General features: G+C 41.6%; 1 protein-coding gene across 1 annotated transcript in view; it reads left to right on the top strand.

Annotated features, from left to right (window-relative positions):
• Positions 1 to 621: 621 nt before the first annotated feature.
• The window catches only part of LOC141050884 (vascular endothelial growth factor receptor kdr-like), a 261295-nt gene continuing 241149 nt past the window's right edge, over positions 622 to 20767 (top strand). The window contains exon 1 of the mRNA XM_073547555.1: positions 622 to 1069. Within this exon, the coding sequence (XP_073403656.1) occupies positions 1006 to 1069 (64 nt within the window). The 5' untranslated portion in view covers positions 622 to 1005. The remainder of the gene's footprint in view (positions 1070 to 20767) is intronic.

Below are 20767 nucleotides of genomic sequence, written 5' to 3'. Positions count from 1 at the left end.
TACAGGGGGTAGAGGTTACAAGGAATTTTATCAGTTTTATAGTCCTGGAAAGCCCCTTTAATTTGACGGGCATTTACCTAAATATATATGATATGCTGTCTGCTATTGGTAGGACAGAGTATAATGTCAGATGTAGAGCCCACCAGAAGTTCCTCAGGCTCTCACGTGGGTCTGTCTGTCTCCCCTGCTCACATAAAATATATATATATATATTTATTTATTTTTTTTTTTTTTCAAAACAATTTGAAGCAGCTGTTCCATTGTTTTTTTCCTTAACAGCTGGTTATTTCACACTAGGATTCCTAGAAGGTTCAGGTCATTTCAGCAGTGCAGTAGTTAACACCCTTAGGTCATCTCCACTGAATACCTGTAATCTACCTGTCAATGATCCATCTATTATGAGAGGGCAGGAAGGGTCACAGGATTTTTTACGCAGAGATCCTTTAAGTCTGCAGTGTTTGGCACAATCTGTGCAATCTTTGGCTTCAGTTGAGCCAGGAAAAGCTGCCTTGAAGGCATTGGTGACATGAGAGGTTCCTTGGCTGCTTCTGACGTATCTCCTTCCTCTTGTGTTCTGTATAAAGAATCTGAGCTTGTAGCAAACATCCCAGCACCAGACAGCAGAGGACAGGCAGGAACTCCTCACTGGCCATGTACTAATGCTCTATCACAGCCTGTGTATAGTGTGAGTAGACAACCTCAATCCCAGGGGGGTGGCAGCAGGAAAGAGAAAACTTTGTCCAGAGCAAGAGGGGGAAAAAAAGTTATTGGAGCTGCAGCCTGTGTGATCTTCTATTGTGCTCAGCTCCATACAGCACCTGCAGGCAAAGGCACAAACAAGTCTGAATCATGGGCTCTGTGAACAGCTCCAGTGCATAGGACCTGCTGCTGCTGGAAGGGACCACAGTGGAGCCTGAACTCAAGGACCTCTCATCAGGGATTATTGCATGCTGACATCTTGACATTTATGGACCTGTTGCCCCTGTATGATCATCACTTTTCACCATGATCATCAAGCACTTTGTGGCTCTGGCTGTTATCTTGATCCAAGGGATTCAGTGCAACTCAGGTAAGAAGAGGCAGTGGACATCAGCTCCAGTGCATGTGGCTCTGTAATGTGTGGATTGGCTCTAGAGGTTTTACTGCTGTGTCAGGGGTGTGATTGGTTACACCATCTGGAAATGGATCACAGCTTCCCTAGTGCCAGCAGCTGGGAATTATAGCATTATGAAGGTGGATTTATGGACTTTAGGGCCATTGGAACTCTCAGATCTAGCTTGTTTTGTGTTCTTTTTGTTTGTTTTGTTATTCAGTTTGAATATCCCAAATATTGACAGATTCAGATAAATATTTTCATTTCTTTTGGAGAATTTTCCAAATCAGGAAAGTATCATGCGATTTATTAGAGGGAAGTCCTAGGAAATTTCTGTAAGGGATACTGTAAGTGATCAGATAATCGTCATGCCTGAGATTTAGGATGGGGATGACATAGTTAAGACTGTGACTTTTCACCAAGCGAAATAACCAATAATGGGCAACCAAAATAATAATAGGAATTACAGCCATCTCTCATTACTGTTTTATTGTGCCGACGAGACGATGGAGACATTTTCACTAGTGCAGGTATTACAGTTCCATCGTCATTACTGGGCTTTTCTTCAGGTGTAATTTGCTACCTTAAATTTGTGTCTAATCTCCTGGCAAAGGCAAAGTAGTTTTTGGCACCCTCCAAGCACCCTGAGAGTGGAAGTATATATATTTTGGGCGATTGTATGTATCAGATCTTTTGTATTAATAAGCGGAAATGATAAATGATTGATTACCTTATAATAATAAAATACCTTCAATGTGTGGTTCAGATATACCAGGCCAGATTGAATTACATTGACTGATCTAATTGTAGTCTTATTATAAAATTACACGCTATGGTAATACAAGCATGGCTAAACTTAGCACAACTGTGACTACAATTGGGATTCTGTGCTGTTCTCATAACTCAAGTGCTGTCTGGACAATTTCCCAATGGTAAAAGCCAAAGAGCTCTCCAATGTTACGTCATTCGCAGTGTTTTCTTTATGAAGAATGCTATTTCAGATATGTAGTAATATAATTGTTTGGCCGGGCTGTAGGTTTTTTTTCCCTCTCAATTTCAGATATGTTTTCAATTAGAGCTTCATAAGGTCCCACAACAAATTTTACTACAGTTTGTAAAATCTACCAGCAGAGGGCGCTTCCCTACCCCTAATTATCAAAGATGGAATCTGTCAAATGTCAAGTTTAATGTTATCCTTTTGGAGCAGAAGTAAAATAGTGTCATATAGTTATTGGTCAGAATAAATTACTACTATACGATCATATTTATTTAAAGATAATTATGAGAATCTCCTTTTTCATGCTAACTCGCAGGGATCTCATCTCAATGACCACTTGGACTTGGATTCATCATTTCCAATTTATTGAAGTCGCTTTTCGTTCTTATTTTTTAATGTTTTGTGACATACTTTTTTATGCTAAATTCATGAGTATGTAGTTCATGAACTTGTTTAAAAAAAAAAAATATTCTTTTTTTTGTATTCACTTGTCTTTGCAACTTCTTAGCACCAAAAGTTGCAAATGCCTTAAAAAGTCAAACAAATTGAAAACTCCAAGCAGGGACTGAAATGAAACACTGAAACACGTTAAAAAAAAAAATCGACATTTGATAAAAGTTGCAATTCCTGAATCTGTCTAAAACATCTGGATAAGCAAAGATGCAGAGAAAATAAAGACATATGGTAGAAAAGCAATGTAAAAAGTGGCACAAAACAAATAGAAAATGAGGCCCAAATGCCACTAAGAACGAGTAAATTACTCCAGAAAACTGGAGAAATAGAAATGATGAATTGGGGGCCAAAAAAAGTCTGAGAATTTTATGTAATTACAAAAGTTTGAAAAGCCTTCAAGGTCCCTATAAATGACATAGTATAGATGAGATGGGGTAGCGTCAGGTGCAGTCAGGAGGCTTTAGGGCTCTACCTTGTGACCTATTTCTTTTTCTTTGTTTCTTTGTTGAATATCTTGGGCACTCATAAGGATCCGTCAGTAACATAATGAATGTAGCTCAAGTAGAGACACATATAGTGAAGGCAATTTTACCACTTTATAGTTTTGTGTATCTGCCTCCATTTCATCAAAGACATTTATAATAGCAATTTACTACTCAATAAAAGCCTTAATGATATGAACCCCAACCGACCTTATAACTCCCATTGTAAATCACCGTGTTATAACTGCTTAAAGGATCCGACATGTTTATAACATCATCTTATTCTCACTGTTATCTTTGCAGGCTAAAACTTCAGTAAATGTTACAGTTTTTCCTAAATATGTGTATTATAACTATGTTTAACTATATTTTTTATATTATTTTTTGAATTAAAAGACAAGTGAATGCACTGCATAGCATCATTTTGCAGGTGCTTGTGGGGCACAGTTTTTATAGATCACCTGTAGGTTCACTTTTATTTCCATGGTCAACTGACAAATCATCATAATATCTAATAGGTAATTTGTAAATAGTCGCAAAACAAACAAACTTTATAGAATTTTACCCCAAATTATTCCCCATCCATGGTGTAGGTGGTAACTTACTGATCTGTAGGGGTCCGACCACTGGGAGCACCAGTGATCCCGTGAATGGAGCTTTGGAACCAGGCTCTGCTGAGTGGCCTATTGGATTGAATGGAGATTTAGATGCTAGACCTCTGCTCTATTCACTGTCTGTGGGACTACTCAAAAAAGCTGAGCACAGTTCTATTTCCCGCAGTCCCATAGACAATGACTGGAGTGTAAGTTGACCTCTGCTGAGCCTAGATGCCTGGAAACAGAACCTAGATCTGAGAATCCTAGTGGTTGGACCACCAGCAATCAGTGAGTTACCCCTTATTCAATGCATAGGGAATAACTTACTATTTTGAGAGTAACACTTTAATGACTTTAATGACAATTGAATTAACTCTGTTGCTAGCTTCAGATATGGTCAACCATTGTGTACCCTATTGTATAATATTGGGGGTATAATATTCTGTTTGGGATTGGCCCTGGTCTCCCCTCCCTGGATGATCTCCTTGTGTTATATTTGGCCATCCACCGAGATAGTCAAGTTTAAAATATTGGTAAAACAGCAACTATGCATAGAGAACATCATGAGTTTTGTATCAATAATAGTAATAGATAACAGAATTATTGTGTTACTCAGGTGGTAGATGTTTTGGAGCTCCTTATATACATTATAAGGATGGATTTTTGGCTGTACACGGAGAGCGGTTATGTCACAGATCTGTTTTATGCTTCTACTATCAGAATTTTTCAGAGAAAATAATATCAGGCTTCCATATACTTCCATGCTGTCTGCCAGCACCTTCTTGCCTTTTTATGACATCGCATTTAATTTGTCACTGGGCTTTTGCTACCTCATCTCAGAACAGCATAATGTAGGAAAACGGACCCTGATTCCAGCGATATATCACTTAGATTACTGGGTGCTGCAGTTGTGATACAATCAGAGTTTTTATATGTAGCAGAGCTGAGAAAGCTAACCCCGCCCACACCAGCTCTGTATATATATTGACTGTGAGCTGATTATCAGAGGAGGGGCGGAGTCAGACCAGGAGGCACATGAGTTTTAGTCCAGGCAATGATATTTTCCTGACAACAAAAGATTCATTGTATGGAAAAAACACAGCCTAATAACTGACACATCCCTGAAATCTGTGTCTCATCTCCTACCTCACTATGTCCCCAGATTACATAGCAAAAACCTGATGACAGATTGCTGCAAACTTTGATTTTCCAGTTACATTTTTGATTTTTGTATCATATTGATCCCACCGATGAGAAAGCAAGCGAGTCAATGATAAACATGATAAATTGACGAAAAGCAATGGTGGTCTCTAGAAATATGCATCTCTCGCCGCTCTGTGTAATACTTATGTAAAACTGCACACTTTACACCCCTCAGTGGATTTCCTGCCAGTTTTCACCACCTAATTCCCTGGTAGTCATATCACAGGGGTGTGAAAAAACGCTTGTCTAAAGTAACATGAAGACCTGATGATGTTCATTCTCATTTAAGGTTACATTTTTGGAGATCTGCACACAGGAGACAGGGAGGATTATTAATGTGTAGAGCTGTAGCACTGAAAGGTTTGATGTATCACCTTGAGTTTCCATGTAGAGGTACAAGAACAGAGATTTAAGGTCAAGCCAAAGAGCAGGGAGGGTCTGCACTTATAAATCAGTTTGGAATAGACCAGACGATAGTGACTAGGTGGGCTAAACTCTTATCTTCTGTCAAGTCTTCGGCTTATTTATTGGCTGAAGACATAAGTGGGTAATGCGTTAAAGAGCCTGGATGCTCTATAAACCTTCCAAAGAGCAGGTCAAGTGTGCTTTATGGTTCCTAGCTGGAAATAGATCATTCTTCTGTTTAACAGTCTACTGGGGAGAGCACAACAGAACTTTATTCCCGTTACATGTATTGATTGCCTACTGATGTAGCTGAACTAAATATTGTGATTAAGGCTAGGGGCACCAGGTGTCATCTGTGGCGTAAGACTGAAATCACAGCGAAACATCGCAACATTGGATGTAATGATTCCCTATGGTGTCGAATTGTGACCTGCTGTGACAGAATCGAAGATGTTTCCAAATGTGTTGGCTTTTCTGTGGCAAGCGACACACTTTGCATAGGCTTCAGTGTAACACAGCTTAGCGCCGTGAGCTATCCTTATGTATAACTCACATTTACTTCTAGGGATTATGCAGTTGTCTTGGCTGTATCTAGTTGTGGTATATAGACCCGGATTCCCATCTCAGCCATCCTTTGAATATGGAGTGAGTCAGGACCATGAGATCACCTTTGGTCAGACCTCCAACTAGCAGATATTTATGACTTATTACGATCAACATTAAATCCCCATTTTTGGGGAAAGCGTCTTGTAACTGCAGGACTGTACAAATTGTGGCTTTCCATCCTCATTTTTCTCATACATTTTATTACTAATTATTAATTAAATTTTATTATAAATGACTAAAGTGTTGAGAACTGTCAGTCATAGAAGAGGGTTTTGTTTCCGTAAAAAACAGGTCATGTCTGGAAGGCAATCAGAGAACAAAGTAGCTAGACATCTGGAGTATAAAAAAATAAGAATTACAAAGGCTAAGAACTCGCCGTAACCTCTGCGACCAAGGAACATAGTATATACAATCAATCTTCTTATGTAAACTCTTACATGTGCTTCATCAAATGATACAGGGAACAACAAAAATATAAACCAAGTGGATCCCCTCCTTACGATGTACTCTAAAAAAGCCAAGAACATTCTCTATGTTTTATTGTCCTAGACTCTCTTCAGTACTGGTAGTGGAGAATTGCAGCAGGAGCCGCTACAATCTAGATTCCTCCCCTGTCTCCTGGCTTCCTGCTTGCTGGAGGCGGTGTGCTCCTGATTGACAATTCAGACTGTAGCAGCACCACTGGCCTGAACTGAGTACTTTCACAGCACCACTGGCCTGAACTGGGTACCTTCCCAGCACCACTGGCCTGAACTGGGTACCTTCCCAGCACCACTGGCCTGAACTAGGTACTTTCACAGCACCACTGGCCTGAACTGGGTACTTTCACAGCACCACTGGCCTGAACTGAGTATTTTCCCAGCACCACTGCCTGAACTGGGTACCTTCCCAGCACCACTGGCCTGAACTGGGTACTTTCACAGCACTACTGGCCTGAACTGAGTATTTTCCTAGCACCACTGCCTGAACTGGGTACCTTCCCAACACCACTGGCCTGCACTGGGTACTTTCACAGCACCACTGGCCTGAACTGGGTACTTTCACAGCACCACTGGCCTGAACTGAGTATTTTCCCAATACCACTGGCCTGAACTGAGTATTTTCCCAGCACCACTGGCCTGAACTGGGTACTTTCACAGCACCACTGGCCTAAACTGAGTATTTTCCCAGCACCACTGCCTGAACTGGGTACCTTCCCAACACCACTGGCCTGAACTGGGTACTTTCACAGCACCACTGGCCTGAACTGGGTACTTTCACAGCACCACTGGCCTGAACTGAGTATTTTCCCAGCACCACTGCCTGAACTGGGTACCTTCCCAGCACCACTGGCCTGAACTGAGTACTTTACCAACACCATTGCCTCTGCAGCTTCAGTGGATCGCAATCACACTTCAGAGCAGCACTTGTGAGCTCTACGAGCTTATATGTGCTGTGCTCCTTGCCTAGAAGACTGGTCACCTCTAATAGATTGCAAAGGTGGCCGGTAACTTAGGCGACGTAGTAAACCATAAAAATTATAATTTCTTCTGTTCTTGAGAATAGAGAAGGTTTTTTTAATAAGAGGTAAATTGCACATTTGTTTGTTGTTACAAGCAATGTGTAATTTTACCTATTTAAGATGAGGCAACCCTTTTAATTTCCTTGCAATTGCTCTTCCATTTTCGAATACATTTTGAGATGGCAAAAATGGTAATAAGATGATTCAGCTCAGAATCCATTCATATGAATGGGGACAGAAGTGTCTTAAAATGTCTTTCATTTGGCTGTAATCCAGCTGCAATACGTTTTTTAGCTGGATCCATAAAATGTAGCGTGCACAACTTTATTTTGCAGCCAAAAAATGGTATCACCCGTTAATTTTTTAAAGGCCTTTTCATTTCCAGAACACTAGAAGTGCTCAGAGACATTAAAAATGGATCCATTACAAATGAAACAAAAATAGATGCAAAACAGAACCCAAACCATGCAGCTCCATTTGTATTGGATCCAGTTTTATTTTAATACTGGGTCCATTACAAATGGATGACAACTGGACTTTTAAACAGAGCCGTACCAAACGTTTATGTGCATAAATTAATAATTCACGTCACAGAAACATCTAGGATTCTTCATCCTTTTTACGCACAATTTTTTATTTAGCAGTACTGAAGTTATTTAGCCCTTTAGTATGTCACCCAAGCCAGACAGCAGCGGCAGCTCCTTTCATGATTAAAGCTTTATTTTATTGCTTTTGTAAATAATTTACTAAAATGTAACCATCTGTTTAGAAAGAGATGCAGCATTTGCAGGTTACAGTGACATTCCGAGCTCCTCTGTGTTTGCTATCAGTTTGCATTACTGACTTTAGATGAGATAATTGTTATATTATGGGAACATATAGGTAATGTATACTGCACGTCCATACAGTAGCAAATGTCGGAAACTTCTATATTGGAGGGAAATGGTGGGAAATCCTCCCAATTTATATGTTATATGGAAGTCTGAAACATCATTGCTTAAAGGTAACCTGTCAGCAGGTTTCTGCTACATAATGTGAGAGCTGCATGATGTAGGAGCACATAGCCTGATTCCATGGATGTGTCACTTACTGGGCTGTTTGGTGCCATTTTTCTAGGTTTCCTGTTGTCTATGCTGTAGACGTAGCAGAGCTCAGAATACAGAGTTGTGTATGAGCCCCCCCCCACACACACACACACACACACACACACACACCAGTGATCGGCAGCTTCCCTTGTACACAGTACGTTGTAAGCAAGCCTCCAATCACTGGTGGGGATATGGTGGGACCAGGTGGCACTATACACCTAGTCCTCCAGTGATAATCTCCTGCTGATAGATCACTGATTGTATTAAAACCACAGCAAGCTGCTGATCAAGTTACATCCCTGGAATCAAGCTCTCAAACCCTACCTCATGCTGCTCTCAGACTAGATATCAAACACCTGCTGACAGATTCCCTTTAAAGTAATAATAGTCTATGGACGTAAACATGAGCGATTCCATTCTCTGGCAGTAAATAAACTTATTTAGAAAATGTTATAGTGCCAAGTCATACTGTACAATGATTAAGCTTTATCTTTAGCCTAGACAACCCTTTTTGTTCTTGCGGTTACCAAGCCTTTGGGCTAGGAATGTAGCCTTTTAAATTCTTGATACATTCTACGTAAATGATTAATATCCTTCAGTACTCTTGAAAGGTGTCAGAATATACTGTATCAAATCCCAAAACCACAGCTCGGGTGATCTCCGAGTATTTTGGCGTACTCGGAGATTTAGTTTCTGTCACTGTAGCTGCTTGATTTGCGGCTGCTAGACAGCCTGAATACATGTGGGGATTGCCTGTTTGTTAGGAAATCCACACATGTATTCAGGCTGTCTAGCAGCCCACAAATCATGCAGCTGCATATATTGTTTTATAATACATGGAAGAGATCGAAGATCATTTTTGATAAACTAGTTTCTTATCAATCTCCCCACAGTGGTAAAATATGTTTCCCAAATTATATGGCAAAGAATTTTGTACATTTTGGGAGTAAGGGGGATTACATTATGTTCCACATTTGTTTGAAAATAATGCCATTAGTTCATTTGAAAGTTTGACTTCACCGTTTAAGATTTTTTTTCGCATCATCAGCTTTCGCATCTTTCTAGTGACTTAAAGATTTAATGTTTCAGAGTAAACCACATCTGGCGGCAATGGTGTAGCCATGCTCTGATTCATGCTGCCTATGGTTAGGGCAGCATGAATCTAATGACAGGTTCCCTATAATGGCATATTATAGCAGCATCAGTAGCCCTATGGCATGCTTTAACCTTTGCCTTACATGTTTATGAGACGCCAGTGTAATTTTGTTTGTGTGTAAGAGGTGAAAGTCATAAGAAAAGTCCTTCCAAGGATACATACTTCTTACACACTAAAGAGACATTTGCCTGTTCTTGTACATGGAAATATAGTTATAATGCTGTTTTACAAGCGTGAGCTTTTATGATGAGGTGACAAGTCACCGTAGTATTGAATAACACTTTCAGAGGTGGGATGAATTAAATCCTTTTGCGAACAGTAGTTTTACTATGCACGCGGCCAATTGGCAGTAAGGTGGCTTTCCAAACTAATGCCCACTAAGTCAAGGAGGAAGCGCTGGGACTCCGGAACTGTGCTCAGCTCGCTCCTAACAGCCTTGCGTTTCCACCTAGCTCCTCTCAGCCTTTCCTGTGTTTCTGCATAGTGTGGGAAAGATGCAGCAAAGGAAGTGCTCAGGGTGTTTGCACAAGCACACTAGAATTGTTCTCTGTTTCAGGGTCACAATAGTGGGACCTCAAAGATATTGTGCACAGTCAAGAGAAGGCATGGGATTTATGAGCACAAAGAAAACCATTTATCAACGTCCCACAGCTGTAGCACGTGGGCATCACACTACAGGACAACCTGGTTGAAGAAACAGTGAACACATCTTAACCTTCAGTACACATTAGGAGCATTTCCAGATACTGTAATAAGCCCCTATTCCTCTTATGAAAGCCAAAAGTGTGTTCTTTCAGCTTCTGGCAGGAAATACATCTGCTTACCGTTTGTTTTATTGTATAGGAAAGCGCAGCAGACCTCACTTTCCTACATAGAGACACACTGCAAGGAGATATATACTATGTGGTGTGCACATTTTTAAAATGGGCTCCTATGGTGGTGGAGATGCCTTGGCATTCATCTGGACTGGGGCCACTGCTGGGGGCATACCTCCTGGTGAATGTGCCTGATATACCTAGCCTTAGTTTTCTTCTTTAGCTTTTCTCCAAAGTCAATTTTTCATTATGTGGACCACTAGGCAGTATAAGCTCTGTTCATGTCCAAGGCGCTGGTTTTCCACACACAAGTCATCCCTATATGATAGCTGTCAGATTGACATTTACTGATTTAATTATCTTCTGTTGAGTCCATCTCTACTAATACTCAGAATTATTCTTATCTACATAGATATGCAAAAGCCTATTTAGAGAGGAAGAGGACTCAAACTCTAGTACCATCTGTGGCAGAAATCCTAAAAGTCAATATCGACCATCTAACGAGCATTGCCATATGACTTAAGGCCCCGTCTCACATAGCGAGATCGCTAATGCGTCACCAATTTTGTGACGTAACAGCGATCTCGCCTGCGATCTCGCTACATGTGACACGCAGCAGCGACCGCCCCCACCCCCCCCGCTGGATATCGCTGATCGTGCAGGAATGTCCTGGACCATTTTTTCGCCGTCGACGTCCCGCTGGCCAGCGCGCATCGCTGTGTTTGATCGCTGGATCGTTGCTGTGTCGCTGAAGAGATCTGCCTGTTTGGCAGCTTACTAGCGATCATTTAGCGACGCACCAGCAATCCCTCCCAGGTCATATCGTTGTCGGGATCACTGGTGCGTCGCTAAGTGAAATGGGACCCTTAGGATAAGAAGCCAAACCAGATATTTTGCAGTCACGTTTTGGTTTTTTTGCACTTCATCAGAAGATCTTATTTGACTAGGTGAGAAGTTTCCTTTGTGGAGAGCGTTAAGTGGGTGCAAAGAGACTTTTAGGCCAACCAATGCTCTTCTGGGAATTTAAATATCCAAATAGCCTCTACAGAGAGGAGGAGGACAGGAACTCCAGGGCTACCTGGAAATAGGAATCCTAAAAGTCAATATCGACCATTCAACAAGCCATGCCACATCGACGTAGGATAAGAAGCTAAACTAGATACTCCGTTTGCACACACATGTTTGGGAGTGTTTTTTACCCTTCATCAGTGCAAAGCTGGAGGTCTGGTTTGGCTGGGAACACTAATTGAAAAAAATAATTAAAGCAGTTAAAAAATAAATCCTTAAATCGCATTGAGTCTAATGGGGCAGCAATGTCTTCATCCTGGACCAATAAAACTTTGCAGGACATATAGTACCATCCTTATTGTAAGTAGTTATTGCGAAAATAAATCATTACACAATACCAATCAGTTAGGTCAGCCTTAAAAAAATGATGGCGATAGTTTTGATAGTGGCAACATCTGAATATTACATTGGTCACATATGGCTTGAACTCCTTTATAACTACAGTTTCCATAGTTTCAGGAAAAGTCTAGCACGGCGACCATGAACATTCCCAGGGTTGATGATCACACAGCTCCCACTTTGACCTTCTCCACGTCCGATATGAACAGACATGTTGCTGCTGATTACTCACAGTGAGTAACACATTCTGAGTAATATGATCAGCTCCATCAGGTCAACGAGAAAACGTTCTGCAGTGAAACCAAGGGAATCTTTTTCTAATAAATAATGAGGAAATTCCTCTCTTTTACATCTTTTACAGAACTACATTGTGAGTTTCTGTATTACCTTACATTGTGTTTCACCTGTCATATATATTCAGGCTGCTACTGAGACATCTGTATCGTAGGAAATTGTGAATTAGTTTCACTGACTCACTTGAATGTGTCACTCTGTGTCTTCTAAAGGCCCCGTCACACTAAGCGACTCACCAGCGATCCCGACACCGATATGAAGGTGTCAGGATCGCTGGTAAGTCGCTATGTGATCGCTGGTGAGCTGTCACACAGACAGCTTCACCAGCGATCAGCACAGCGATGCCGAGCGCCCGGCATCGCTGGCTATCGTTGTAGAAAATAGTATCAAAATAAAAAATATAGTTATTCTCACCTTCCGATGTCCTGTTCAGCCATCCCGCCTCTCTCCACGCTCCGGTCCCAGTGATCCTTTGCACGAATGACCGCGAGGTGTCACGGTCTCGAGGGATAACAAAGTCTCGCGGTCATTCATGCAAAGGATCACTGGGACCGGAGCGTGGAGAGAGGCAGGATGGCTGAACGGGACATCGGAAGGTGAGAATAACTATATTTTTTATTTTTTTTAATTATTTTTTTACACCTAATCGCTGGTCTCCCGCTGTCACACACAGCGATGCGTGCTGGCCAGCGGGAGACCAGCGACCAAAGAAATGTCCAGAGATTTCTTGCAGCGATCAGCGATACCGGCAGGGGGGCCGCTCGCTGATCGCTGTCACACACAGCGATCTCGCTGGTGAGATCGCTGTTACGTCACAAAAGTTGTGGCTCAGCAGCGATCTCGCTACCGAGATTGCTTAGTGAGACGGGGCCTTAAGAAGCAATCACAAAGTCAGAGCTTGCGAAGTGTAACATGTCCTGCTGTTAATTCCCTTCCCTGCTTAATTCAGAAGAGATGAGATCCATGATGTAAATACAACATTGTCCACTTTATCAATGTTTAGGAGGGTTATCTAGAGACTTTCAGGCTGGAAATCCGTAGTCCAAACACCATGCCACCAATGAGCGCATACATTTATTGTGACAAACTTGTTCACTTATCTTCCCATGCATGTGTTTGTGAATGTACTACTGTACATGATGGTATGGCGCCCCTCAGGGTTCAGTTGCCACAGAGGTACTGCACCTCCTCCTGAGGTGTGGTACCCCATCATTCAGGTAAGGTGGAGACACCTGACCACACTCCAACACCTGCATCCCACACAACATAGTAGTGTAGCAAAGCACCTTTGGTGGCTCCCTGCTTGGAACACGAAGAGGGCTGGGAGGTGGGTGGAGCTTAGTTGCACAAGAGAGCCTGAGATGATTAGGACTAAGTCAGTCTGTGAGAAAAGATCCCTGGAGGGGATGGATTGAAGGAAGTGCTGTAGCAGACCTCAGTGACCTGGGTCTGCTGGCACAGGAAAGAGATAGTTAGAAAGCCTAATTCTCCATAAGAAAGATAGTTTTGTACGGAACGTAAGGAGAAGAAGAGAACTAAGGATTAGGGTTAGAGCAGAGCCCTTCCTCATGTTCTCAGCGCATGGCTGGGGTTCGGTCCCCGAGGTTGTATGGATACTAATGGCCCTGCAGCAGACACCAGAGGAATAGAAGTTGTCACCACTTTATTCCCACACAAGACTTGGGGGCACAACAGCAACGTGAGTGAGCCGGGACTTAGTAGCAAGGAGTCCCCGAAGCAGGCTACAGCTGTCTGCCGTACAAGTAGAGTTCTAAGAACATCTGACAGGAGGAACTCCAGTGTAACTCAGTACTGTGAGTACTTCAAATAGGCGCTAGAAGGGAGACATTCAAAAAAGGCACATATGCTGGCTTGAGAGTTGGAACGGAGTACTTCATCTTGCCTGGAGGTTGACTGAGCCCCTGACCCGGAGGACACGGCACGGATGCGGGCACCTGTATGCACAACAGACTGTGAGTAAAGCTTTGGAACTACATGCCCTGGTGTCCTCCGCTTATTCCTGCGCCAACCCACTCAGCACTGCTACATCTCTGTGCTTAACACTACACCGTTCTCCTCTCCTCACTACCTCTCCATCTACACTGCCCTGGGACTACAGCCCTACCTGTGGAGGGCCACAACATCATTGCTGCACCACACCATCTGTCCCAGAGGATCTGTCTGCAGCGTCGGCTTAACATCTTCATTGCCGAACACCACAGGTGGCGTCACGAATCATTCACTTATAAACTTTAATCATCATCCACACGCTCAACATCCCCCTTTTACAATGGACGCTCAGGGCCACGGACCGGGTCACAGCTACCGTGACAACTCCCATTGAAACCAACGGGCCCGGTACCGAGTACCCCACTGCCCTGGGTTAGGGCGACCCAATAGCACATCTTGTAAATGCAGCCTGAAAGTGGTTGTCCATTGCTGGACTATCCTCTCTTTATTGTTTAAAGCGAACCTGTCACCTTGTTTTTGCTATCCCATCTAAGAGCAGTATAATATAGGAGCAGAGACCCTGATTCCAGTGATGTATCACTTACTGGTCTGCTTGCTTTAGTTAAGAGAAAATAACAGTTTTCTCTGCTGCAGATCTTGCAGTTTTTTGAATGCTGAACTCTGTATAACCCCTCCAACACCACTGATTGCCAGTGATTTCCATTTAATTTGTGCATAGGCAGAAAGCTGCCAGGTCTCTGTCTCTACATTTTGTTGCTCTTAGATTATGTGGCAAAACCTGGCGAAAGTTTCCCTTTAACAATCCCATATAAAATAAAAAATATATTCTCACTGTTAAGACCAGTGTTTCCCAAACTCCAGCCCTCATGGCCCCAAGCACATCAGGTTTTCAGAAATTCCTAGGTACGGAATTATCATCAAGGCATCAGAAACTGACACAGGTTCTCTCATGTGTGCAATAATAAGGAAATCCTGAAAACATGATGTGTTGGGGGCTGTGAGGATGGGATTTGGGAAACACTGGGCTGGACCAATGCTGTCACGTGACTGCTGCATCCAATCAGTGGCTGCTGATTGTCAGCTGCCTCCTAGGGACGGGGTCAGACTTGCGAGAAACTCGTTCGAGTCTCGCATGTCAATACCCGGCACTGCATCCAGCACTCGGATCGGAGCTTTCAGCTGCATGTATTCCTATGCAGCTGAACGCTCCGATCCGAGTGCCGGCGAGTTTCTCGCAAGTCTAACCCTGGCCTAATTGTTTACATCTGGTTTTACACTGGTATGTACTTGCTGTATCACAACCTCTTAAGACAGCTGATCAACGGGGCTGTCAAAGTTGGACACCCGCTGATCTGATATTAATAACCGATTCCCGGTATAGGCCATCAGTTTTAAAATCCTAGATAACTCCTTTAATAAAATTATGAACAGGACTTATTTGAACTGAGGTCATCAGTTAGACCAAGGGTTTGTACTTCACCTTTATTGACTCCTGTGGCTCGCTGATGACTGTCAAATATGACGTTACGACCAGGCAGTCACAATGCTTACTTACTGGAACATCAGTAATAATGTCAATCATGTAAATCCACATATTGCAGCAGGCTGTGCAAATCCTAAAATATTTTTATTGGACTGCAGTCACTATTAGCATCAGTGAAATGCATTCCCAGAGGAAAAATTGCATTAAAATACACTTACAGTAAGTAAGGTCCTTCCAATAAATATTATTCTAGAGAATACCGTGTACATGACAGCAATATAGCCATATTCGTTTGCAGATTATTAGGAAGGTCAGTGATGAGTGATGAAGCAGATTATTATCTGCTGAGAAACTGTGCCATATCAGAGGCCATCAGGGCCATAACTCTTCTTAAGGGGGTTGTCCACTACTAGGACATCCCCTTCTCATTCCTCATGTTTGGCCCTGTTAAAATAAAAAACACCTATACTCACCTCCGGTGATAGTGCCATTCCAGCGGTGTCATCGCTCGCGTGAGGTTATGTCATGTGAGCCATGCGCCCAATCAGTGCTGATGTCACTGTCCCCACCTTCGGACAAATCGAACACCCACAGCAGAGTGCAGCCCTGGCTTCCTGTTAATGAGCAATATGTCCAAAGGTGGAGACAGTGACGCCAGTGTTGAGCGGGCGCAGGGCTCACGTGACATAACAACCTCACGTGAGCCCTGAACTCGCGAATGGCATCGGAGGTATTATCATTTTAACGTGGCCTAACATGAGGGGTGAGAAGGGGTTGTCCTAGTAGTGGACAGCCCCTCTACTGTATGAGATACATCAATTGGCAGATTTCTTGTTATCATGAATATGAATGGTAATCTTTGTCATAAAAAGCACATTATTTGTCAGAGGCTTCTTTGCTACAGAATCAAGAAAGTAACGTCTAATTACATTTATATGTATCAAAACAAAGGCGTAGAGCTGCATTTTAGCCATGCACTAATAAATGCAAAAGTCACCAATGAATTGTTTCTATTTCTCAGCAGCTCGGTGCCTCCGCTCTTTTTTATTTTTAATTATTATTGGGTTTAACAGAAGTATGATCTAGTATACAGTACAGCTGATTTTTCCATAGTCAAAGGTGTTGAAACAGAGTAGTGCCTAGAAATAGCACGTCATATAGGTGAGCATACGGCACCCTGTTTGTCCTTTCTGTATTATGGAGCGCCCTGTATTTTTTCAATTTCTATTTTAATTAATCACCAGTGTGGTGATTGATGGAGAACCTTTTACTGTGAGCGTCATTGATCTCTGAAACAGAGATCCTGAAGCTCCACTTCTTCCTCACTGCATGACCATGGTGAGAAGGTCATACATTTATGATGCATCCTGGGGATAGGTGATAAATGTTCTTCATGGTAAGACCCCTTTAAACTGTCCATTAATTTGTACATTTGTTCTGTAGAAAAAACAGATGTTATAATGGATGTTATCCATTTGTTATGCTATGCCCCATTGCTTCTCCTCTGCTCTCCGTTTGATACCAATTCAGATTTGAGCATTCTGATACAGACTGGATGTTAGCATTGTGCTTCCTGACAAGTACATATAAGGTTTTTGCAGTTATGTACTTTTTTTTCCCCTGTAGCCAGTTTTAGTTATTTGACAGCTCATACCTGGTTAGCATTGTGCCAACTGCACAGACTGGTAAACCCATGCCATGCTTCTGTGCTGCACATTATAGTCAAAGCCAAGTGATTTCCAGCCATGTATATTCAATTACAAATTTTCCATTGTATCGCAATTAAATGCTTACATTAAAGGGTTTGTCTTCGCAGCAAAAATAGTTTTGCTGTGTTGCTACTACTAGTCATCGGTCCCACAACTTCACTAGTTTGTGCTCCACAAAGGAAAGTATTTCCTATGTCAGCATATCATCAGTGATGTATGAAAAAAGGATAGGATGACTGGCTAATGTCTAAGAAATTAAAGAAGTAGTTCAGCAAAAAATTGTTTTCTTGTCCTGGTATACATGGTGTACTTACTTCCCTGTAGATCAGCCTCATCCTTACTTCTCTGCTTGACTAGAAATCCCATGAAGCATCCATGGGATAGAGCCAGTGTAATCTCTTTCTGCTGAGGGAACAGTAGATAGCAAGGGAAATCCCAGTGTGTAGCTGGCGCTCCCGTATAGAGATTCTCATAGATGTTATATATAAATGTCTGCTTTAGGCTGGTTTCACATTTGCGTCTGTGTGCGCAGCGTTTGATCCACATAGATCCGCTTGCATCATGCATACATATATTTAACATGGTGTACGCAGGGACATGCGTTCGCATGCTTTTGCGTACGCATGCGTCCTTTTGCGGTGTGTGGAGATGCGCCGCGAACGCAACATGTTGCATTTTTTGAGGTGTCAAAAATCCGTCAAATATGCGCAGGCATGCGCATACGGATGAGTGCGTCAAATAAAGCATTACTGTCTATGGGATCGCATTGGTACGCAAGGACATGTGTACGCATACGTTATTCAGAATACATATAGAAATCCCATGAGACACGCCCATTTTTGTATGGTGTCATATCGAATGCATGCGCATAAACAAAGCAAACGCATGCAAAAACGCATACACACGCATGCACACAAAGCGTTTTTTCCCATCATGCGTAAGATGATGCGCATAAAAAACGCTTTGTAAACATGCGTTTTGCATGTGTTTTTGCATGCGTTTGCGCATGCTGATGACACGCTGCAGACTCAATTGCTAATGTGAGCCTAGCCTTATTGAGGTAATAAAAAATTACAGGACAACGCGTTTCAACTCCTACACCCTGGAGTCTTCTTCAGGTCGTTAAAAAATAAATAATATGAAAAGATCAGCCACACTCTCTTTTTATACCTTCAACTGCCAAAGGATCAAATAGGGCGGAGTACTGGAGGAGCTCTAAAACCCCACCCAAATAAATAAAAAAAAACACCCTATATCAAAGGAACAAATCCTCTCAGGGACATGTTCTCATTAATGCACTAATATGCTTGTATCTGTATATACACAATATATAAGGAACTACCATATAAAATACCATAAAAATAAAATACACAAAAAAATTAAAATGCCAAAAAAAATTTTTAAAAAACCCTTCAAAATTTTTTTTAAAGATTTATAATTTTTTTTCTTTTTTTCTTCCCTCTTTTAAAAAAAATTAGAAATAAACATCCACTGCAAATTTTTCTTTTTCCCTTCTTTTCACTCCTCCCTTCTTTGTCTTTACTTTTCTCTTTTTCTTTCTTTCCCTTTTCAATCTCCTTTCAATTTCTCAAAAACAATCATAAATATTCATAATAACAAAATAATCATAAAAAGAAGTTTTCAACCGATATTAAAACCATTATACAGTCCCTACTACAATATTATTCATAGTTTCTCTACCACATTATTCAAACCTTTGGGAAACAAAGTTTGGAGCTGATGGATCCAGAAAGATTCTTTCCTGTTTAGCACTTGGTTCCGATTTGGTATATTTTCAGGAACATGTTCAACAGGAATCACCGTAATATTAAACTTTTTTTGATGTTTAATTAACAAGTGTCTAGATAAACTGTGTTGGACTAAGCCGACTTTAGTGTTGTGGCGATGTCCATTCATTCTAGCATGTAGCGTTTGGGTCGTGCGACTGACATATTGTAGGCCACACGAACAGATGACTACATAAATCACAAAAGTGCTTTCACAGGTTAAATGTTGCTTTAACATAAATTTATCTACTGTACTGTTAGATGTTATTGATTTTGCTCCGTGCTGAATAATGGTGCAGGTGCAGCAATTTTTTGATCTACATTTGCATACTCCTGCATTTTTTGGGAGCTATTTTCTTGGCTGTTGTGTATGAAATTTTTGTTAGTCTACCTGACCATGGTTTTGTTTTTACAGAGCCCCTGATTTTCCATTTGTTAATCACAGTTTGAACGCTGCTGACTGGCATTATCAATTCCTTGGATATCTTTTTGTATCGCTTTCCTGTTTTATACAGTTGAACTACTTTTAACTGTAGATCCATTGACAATTCTTTTGCTTTCTCCATGACTAGCAATCCAGAAACGTCAGTGGCTGGATGAAAGATGCAAGAGTCTGTCTGGATCCCAGAAACTCACTCAGCTTTTATGCACACACACTGATTACAAGCAAACAGGTCACAGTTGAGGATGTTACCATTAGTAGCCATTTAAACCCATTTGTGTCAACTTCTGTGCATGTTATCAGGCCAAAATCAACAGAGTATGTAAACTTTTGATCAGGGTCATTTGGATGTTTTGGGTTGTCATTAGGATTTTAAAAGAGAAAACATAGTAGTTTGAAAATAAATGGCTTCACCGAGCCACTAATCATGAGTGAAGAAAAAGTTTTGGTGTCATCATTCATATTTTCTGAAAAAAGGCTAAGAAAGCAAAAATTCTGCCGGATATGTAAACTTTTGAGCACAAGTGTAAATGGCAGAATTACTGGTGCGCTCATGCACTGGCTTACATCGCCCCCCCATAACATGGTCATGGTAGGGTAATTGATGATGTTACTATGGAAGCAAGGAGGTCTGACTGCTTGGATCCCGCAATGCTAAGAATGGTGCTCTGTAGATCCCTATTTTTAATAGAGCAGAGGTGCACATGCTCAGCCTCAGCTCAGTCTATTGTCTATTGTATTGATGGGTACTGTGTTCAGCTATTTCAAAAAGTCCCGGAGACAATGACTTGCTATTTTAAGAACAAACTGTTAATGATCTTTTCCCTGGAGTTTTGTTTCAACAGCATACGTACTGAACCATTAACAAATGTTGCAATGCAAAAAACTTGACTTGTGGGAGCTTTGTGTTGGTTATTCTCTTCAGATGCTAAAAAAAGAAGCATTTGTCATGAAATCATTTATCATTTTTACATCTGCTCGATGACAACTTTTTCAAATAACCACGTAAAGGTTATTGTCAGAATGAAGGAATGTGTTGACACTGAATAGATCAGTGCAGGGCATGAGGGCAAATCCACCTAGGATAGCATTCATGAAATGCGTTTCATGTTAAGGAGCAGCATGTGTGATAAGGTCAAGCCTTGGTGGCCCCTCGGAGAATGTAGACCTCTGATGCTTAGTTAGGGACTGACGGTCTTAATGAAACCTCCGTGCTCTCAGCAGCAGTTCCAGACAGAAATATGACTTAAGGGGACGCAGAGCTACCCCAAACTGTGGC

Source organism: Dendrobates tinctorius, unplaced genomic scaffold (genome assembly GCF_039654945.1).
Source record: "Dendrobates tinctorius isolate UK_male_01 unplaced genomic scaffold, ASM3965494v1 ptg000154l, whole genome shotgun sequence".
NCBI classification, from domain to species: Eukaryota; Metazoa; Chordata; class Amphibia; order Anura; family Dendrobatidae; genus Dendrobates; species Dendrobates tinctorius.
This window is presented reverse-complemented; position numbering and strand designations above follow the sequence as displayed.